Source organism: Berghia stephanieae, chromosome 5 (genome assembly GCF_034508935.2).
Source record: "Berghia stephanieae isolate SIO BIC M18660-M18661 chromosome 5, UCSD_Bste_1.3, whole genome shotgun sequence".
Lineage (NCBI taxonomy): Eukaryota > Metazoa > Mollusca > Gastropoda > Nudibranchia > Aeolidiidae > Berghia > Berghia stephanieae.
In genome coordinates this window covers 36105433-36112661 of record NC_088364.1, presented here as the reverse complement: position 1 = coordinate 36112661, position 7229 = coordinate 36105433, and the positions used below count along the sequence as shown (strand labels likewise).

Below are 7229 nucleotides of genomic sequence, written 5' to 3'. Positions count from 1 at the left end.
ATAAGATATAAGGGGATAGAAGACACAGGATGTACCTCCCTGCCCGCTATTGGAGGTCAGGATCCCCACCCAGGATAAATGATTTAGAGGGAGAGAAGAGATAGCAAGGCTGTAGAACAATAAAGAATTCATTAACCCAGGTTTGTTCAAGCCACCTATCCTAAGGTGAATTCCATCCATCACTTTTTTAGTTTTTGTTACAAAAAAAAAAGAAAAATAATGAGACGACTTGACACTATTTTTTTTCATACATTGTTTTATTTTTTTTGTACAATATAAAATAAAATAAACGCTGAAAACATTTTGAAAAATAATAAAATAAAAAGTGATACACTGCAAACTATTTCAATTCCACAACTACATTATTAAAATGTCATTGTCAGTGTTCAAAGATGTACAAATCACTATTGAATTTTAATTTTATTTATGTGCATGCTTTAGTGTTGTTTTTTTTTAAAATCCAATATAAGAATTTAAATACAATAAATATCATTATCTACAAGTGTGAGATTATATAACAACAACAATAGATGGTTATGAGGTAATATATGGTCAGATATTTGAATCCTTGATTATTTCATCAATCAACAACAAAAATGAATATATAACACTTCAATAAAGAACAACATACATCTACTTAACACAGAACATGTCTGGCTCAAATTCCTTCTTCAATCGACTAAATACTAAAATAGTAAATGCTCTACCAACTGAGCTGTCGGAATCCTAGTACTTGTAACCCATCATCTAAAAATCATAGAATTTGTTTGTAATTTCATTCATTAATTTAAAAAAAAGATCATGAATGACATGAATAAAAATTGCCAAGAGGCAAATAGTTCTTTGACATAGTTCTTTATAACCTAGATGATCCTGGTTCGAATATCACGAGGTCATTTTTATTTTTTTAAATTTTATTCTCCCTATATTATATTTATCATTGGTATTGTTGTGTTTCTGTTTTTTTTTTTTTATTTTCTCTTTATATTTAGCCTCTTTAGTCACATTGCCCAAATAATTCTTCTGCTGTGGCTAATTGTGTAATACTGCCTAAATAATCACTTCCAAATTCCAATTGAAAAAAATGGCAAAATACTTCAAACATTTACTTATACAGTGAAGCCTACTTATAACGACATCCGTTATAATGGGGTACAAAGAAGAAGAGAGACAATGTTACAAAGTACACGATTCCTCATAAGAACATGTCCACAATCATCAAGATGTGGGAAAAAAAATCAAACAGCATGGGTTTGAACATCAACGAAAAAAAAAAAGTGATGGTCGATGAATGCTAATGTCAATGCAGCTGTGCTGACATGACTCAAAAAGATTCGAGCGATCTTGGTACTTTACCCCCACCGCCTCCCCCCTCCCATTTTTGGTTTCTCCACAGTAACGACAACTCTCTATTATGAGATTTTTTTCCTGGTCCCAATGATTTCATTAAAAATATCTGCAGTAAGAATAATTTCGGGTAAAAGTGTTTAATTGCAAATTAACACAATTTTCTTGGAAAAATTATTTTTAAAAGATTGAGACATTAAATTAATGTCAAATATTTTTTTTAAATTATTGAGTTTACCAATTTTACTGAAATCTGACCGCTGGTTGCTTTAACCACTCAAAGAAGCATTGCCTAGCTCAAATCTAAAAAAAGACAAAATGGACATAAAATTATTATAAAACAAGTGCAACTTATCATACAGTGAAACCGGTTCGAAGGAAAATACTAGAACAAACCAACTAATCTCATGGCCCCTGTGAAAAGACAAAGTACAAATTTTAGGAAGTAATCACAAAGTCAAGAAAACTGCAAGACACGATTAAAGAATGCACATTTAGGACTTGCCGGGAAAAAAAACCCCAAAACATTCAATAAGAAAGAAGGAAACATTATTAGAAAGGAGATAGAAAAGAGACAATGCTGGACCAAACACTTTATGATGAACTCCCTCAATAACTGGCTGAAACAAACAAACAAAAAACAATGCACAATTAACAATAATTTGAGAAACGGGGGAAAAAACACAACAAATAATGAAATGATTACAGTGTGCGTGTTGAAACGCGTTTCTTTGAATTCATGAAATTGTGAAATGAAGTTTGGATCCTAATTAAAAGGCTAATACAATTACCAAGAAAAAGAAGAAGACAGGGCCCCACCAATGGAAAGACACCTTGTATGATAAAGAAACATTAAATGTCAAAAACGGCCCACCTTCTGAATTGGATTAATATAAGGAATAAAAATATTGAAGAATGACAAACAGCTAGCTCACATGCAAACCTCAAGAAGCACTGAAAGCTGACACAGTTACAACAGCTAAAATGTTATAACCACTATTGTCAAAAATGTGGAACGAAGAAATACTACAGAATAATTCTGAAAGGTTTCAAGACTCTTACATGAGACCAACGTGTGTATGTTTTCTTCAAGATAAGTCTTGCAAAGACTATAAGGCAACATTATTATTGAATGATCAAGTGATTGGCAGTTCCCTATATAGATCCCATTCATCAAATTTGAAAAGGCCTGTGACAGTCTGGATGGGGAAGCTATGATGGAAATTAATGCAAAACTGGGAAATACCACTCCTTAATCAAATCTGTAATGGTTCAACATGCCCGATCATCTGCAGTGACAAACTCGCACTCACTCCAGACCAAGAATGGAGATAAACAAGGTTGCTTATTGTCACTCTTGATAATTGACTGGATCATGAATATATACACAAGAATTGAAATGCAATGGACAACCAGCAAACATTTTGTAAACCTGTACTAAGCAGATAAAGTGAACCTTCCATCACACCTCACTTCATTCTCCTGACCGAAGTGGTTGTAGAGGAAACATGAGAGATGACTTTGCAGTAAGGGCCCTCAATCCAGATGTCCTCTGCTTTCCTAATTAGTGTTGGGCTGTCCATCCTGACTAGGACTGACAAGGAAGAGGTAATGTAAATCGATTAAAAATCACCACCATCAATTCAACTTAGAGCAAGGGGTAGGCATTACAATGGCAGAAAAATACTTGTATCTTGTAATTTGGTAAGAAACTCTGGCAAGACAAAAGCAGAATTGAAAAGGCTAAAGAAGCCCTAAGATAATGAAATGTAACAAATAGAATTTAAGAGTCTTCTAATGTGGTTCAGAGACTTGGAATATGACAAAAACTATCACATAAAAAATCCAAGTTTTCGATGATAATTTAAACATTCTGTCTTGAAAATCAAATGGTCTGATAAACTCTCTTAACACTGGACTGGAATGTGGAAGAAGACCAATGAATGTCCAACAAAATCGATTTCCAAGAGGAAATGGGCACTGGGTTGGACATATACTCGGAAGGCAGCCATCGAATGTCACGTCCGGTTCTCGATTGGAAATCCAAGGGTAAAGGAAATGTTGGGATAACAAAAGAGGAAATGGAGACAACCAGCTGAAAGATGCACAAGGAAGCTGGCCCAGACCCCAATATGCTGCAAGAACAACTGTTATCCCACAACGGATCAAGAAGTACAGTACATACAATTAACTTGACAACTTAAATAGACATCCAACAAACCATACAAAAAGAAACTGTAATCACCCTTAGAACCAAATATTTGTAATGATCAATAATACTTCTGCTGTAAAAAAGCTTTTGTAATGAATATATACATATATTTATGTTGTTTGTTTTGTTTGTTTTTCAGGGTTTTACGGCGCTTGCAACACATTTAGGTTATATCAGCGCCAGTAAAAAGGAAGAAAATGGGATAGTAAAAAATTATAGAATTACAATTAAAGCACCCAAGAAAAAGTAAGACATAGGGGAACTGGGGACAAATAGGGATCAGATGTAGATTCCAAGAGCACACTCACACCACCAATGTACATAGTTTGAGATCACCTCTAAGTCTCATCCGGGCACAAGCACAAAATCCAACAAAGAGGAATACACTCAATGCTAACATTATACATTGAAAATAACAAATATACTAATATATAACAGAGATGATTTACAAGGAAAGAAATATCTCCCAACACAATAACTATGCATTTGACTGTTTCCCTCCCAGCTAGGACTCCGGCCAGGGCCAGGACAAAACCAAGTAATCTCATTCCAAGACAAAGACAGAAAGCATGTTGGAAAACAGTTATAAGGGGATAGAAGACACAGTATGTACCCCCCTGCCCACTATGGGAGGTAGGAACCCCACCCAGTATATTTATGTGAATGTAACTTACAAATCTAATTAAAGTGATAGGTAATTACAACATGCATTTTAATTATTATTAATATCATAACACTTTCAACAATGTGTTGCTTTGCTTATATATATCTCATTAGTATCTTATAAAAATTTCCAAAAGTGTGAGATATGAGTCTCTGCTGAAAAAATTAGTAATCCTCACAATACACATGATTATAATTCAAATTTAAAAGTTCACCATGAGGTGTATGTAAGATTTTGGTCTCACTTTGAAATGCATTATTATACACAGAATCTGACGAAGTTTTTCTAGTATGACGAAGCATATGATTCCTTAAAGTCCTCCTATCACTGAAAGCTTTGTCACAGGTTGTGCACTTGTGAGGCTTGTCTCCTAGATGAGATCTCAGATGAGTTTTTAGATGGTGGCTTTGAACAAAAGTTTTAGGACACATGGTGCATTTGAAAGGTTTTACACCTGAATGAATTCTTGAATGTGTTCTCAAACTGCTTAACAAAGTAAATTCATTGCCACATATATCACACATGTAGGACTTCTCTCTAGTATGACTGTTGACATGCCTCATCATCTCTCCTTTAGAAACAAAAGACCTGGGGCAAATTGTACATTTATATGGCTTTTCTCCTTTGTGCCGACGGAGGTGTTGCTTCAAATTATTGCCACTTGTAAAAATTTTACCGCACACAGGGCAGTCATTTGACTCCAACTTCTTGTGACCTTTAATGTGACTCATAAACTTAGCTTTACTTTGACATATCTTTTTACACACAGCACACTGTAATGATTCCTCCTTTTCATGAAATTTCATGTGATTATCAAGCCAGCGTTTTCCCTTGAACACTTTTCCACACATGGAACAAATGTGTTCATTTTTATTGAAATGACGTTTTTTGTGTCTTTCATAGTTGCCTTTATCATCAAACGACTTCTTGCAAACAGTGCACACAAAAGGTTTCTCACTTGTATGTTCTGCCATATGTGTTTCCTTGTCTTTACATTCAGAAAATGATGTACCACGTGAATTACATGGATATTGACTGTCATTTTTCTCAGAAACCTTAAGGTGTTTATCAACAAGTTCATGTGATGCTTTAGATTTAACCTTTGTACTTGAAAGACCTATGTCCAATTTTTTATGAAAAGGAGATGATCTCACTTTTGTTAGACTGTCAGACATCTGCTGATGTTTATGATCAGAGTCTTGGTCATAACCATCTCCATGATCATCTTGGTTCATTTCTGATTCTTTAGTTGATCTCTCAATATCAGTTACTGATTCTTTAGATGTTCTTATTTCATTGCCTTTTCCAAAGTCTTTAGAAGCACTAACTTCATCTGCTTCAATACTTTTGGAAGGTCTCACTTCTTTGTTCGCTTCAAGTTCTTTAGAAACTCTTACTTCACTTCCAACAACATAAAATCTAGAAGTTGACACTCCACTGTCTACTCCTAATTCTTTCAGCGTTTTCATGTCACTGTGCATTTCAGAATGTTTGAAAACTCTGTGTGATTTATTTATTTCCCAATCCTCTGATATCCTCATTATTTCATTAATTTCCAGTTCATGAGAAACTGTACTGGGATGAACCTTTTCAAATTCTTGTGAAACTCTGTATGGGTAGTGTGCATTTGAAAACTCAGAAAAGCTCTTCAGATTGACCATTTCTGACTCCTCAGTAACTGTTTCAGAATCATTGATTCCTTCAAATTCTTCTTCATCCCCATCTGAATTTCCAATGCCTAGTTGTCCAGCAAATCTATTAAGACTCTCAATTTGACTCTGTCGACCAGTTTCCCTTTTCACCTTTTCTGTTAATGACTCTGGCATTACACAGTTTGGATGCCGGAGCATGTGATTTTTCAAAGTCCTTCTATCACTGAATGCCTTTTCACATACAGTGCATTTGTAAGGTTTGTCTCCCAAATGTGATCTAAGGTGGGTTTTTAGATGATGACTTTGATTGAAGGTCTTAAAGCACAGATTACATTTAAACGGCTTTATTCCAGTATGAATTCTTGCATGAGTTCTCAAGCTACTTAACAAAGTAAATTCATTGCCACATATATCACACATGTAGGACTTCTCTCTAGTATGACTGTTGACATGCCTCATCATCTCTCCTTTGGAAACAAAAGACCTAGGGCAAATTGTACACTTATACGGCTTTTCCCCTTTGTGTCGACGGAGGTGTTGCTTCAAATTAGTACCCCCTGTAAAACTTTTACCACAAAGAGGACACATAGATGTGGGACCTTTCTTGTGACCTTTAACATGAGCTATAAACTGACCTCTATTCTGGCAGACCTTTTTGCAAACACTGCATTGCAGAGAATTTTCATTTTCATGAAATTTCATGTGCTTTTCAAGCCAATTTTTACCTTTGAAAACTCTGGTACACAAGGTACACGCATATTTATTGCCACGAGAATGAATTTCTTTGTGTTTGTCCAAATCATATTTTCTCTTAAAGGCTTTATTGCACACATTACAGTCAAATGGTTTCTCATCAGAGTGCTTTAACATGTGAAGTTTCAGGTTTCCTTTTACACGAAATGCCATATCACAAACAGAACATTTGTATGGCCTTTCCAATTCCTCTGCACTACTTTTGTTTTTTGAATCATGCACCTTTTTATGGTGCATTTTTAGATCAGATTGCCTTATGTATGACTTTTTACATATTGAACAAACATACCACTTTGATTGACTGTAAGATGGCTGGTGAATTCCTTGGTTTATCTCCTGGCTAAATACAACGTTACAACCAGAATATTCAGACAGTGGATCCTCTGGATCTATGTCTGATTTCACTGGGATAATCCCTGGAGTGACTACTTCAGATCCCTTATAAATGCTCTTTACATTGTCTTCATGTGATTGGTCGAGTTGCATTTCGGAATCATCCCTATCGAAGTTATAAGAAAACTGCCCTGAACTAATTTCTTCTGAAGACCCCATAGCTTTTTTCAAACTGTTCATATATGTTTTGTCAAGAAGAAGATCCGAT

General features: G+C 35.0%; 1 protein-coding gene across 1 annotated transcript in view; it reads right to left on the bottom strand.

The window, feature by feature from the left end:
* Positions 1 to 238: 238 nt before the first annotated feature.
* Positions 239 to 7229, bottom strand: part of LOC144972831 (uncharacterized) — a 21235-nt gene continuing 14244 nt past the window's right edge. Inside the window, exon 4 of the mRNA XM_078914518.1 lies at positions 239 to 7229. This exon is cut by the window's right edge and continues 91 nt beyond it. Coding sequence (XP_078770644.1) covers positions 4388 to 7229 — 2842 coding nt within the window. The 3' untranslated portion in view covers positions 239 to 4387.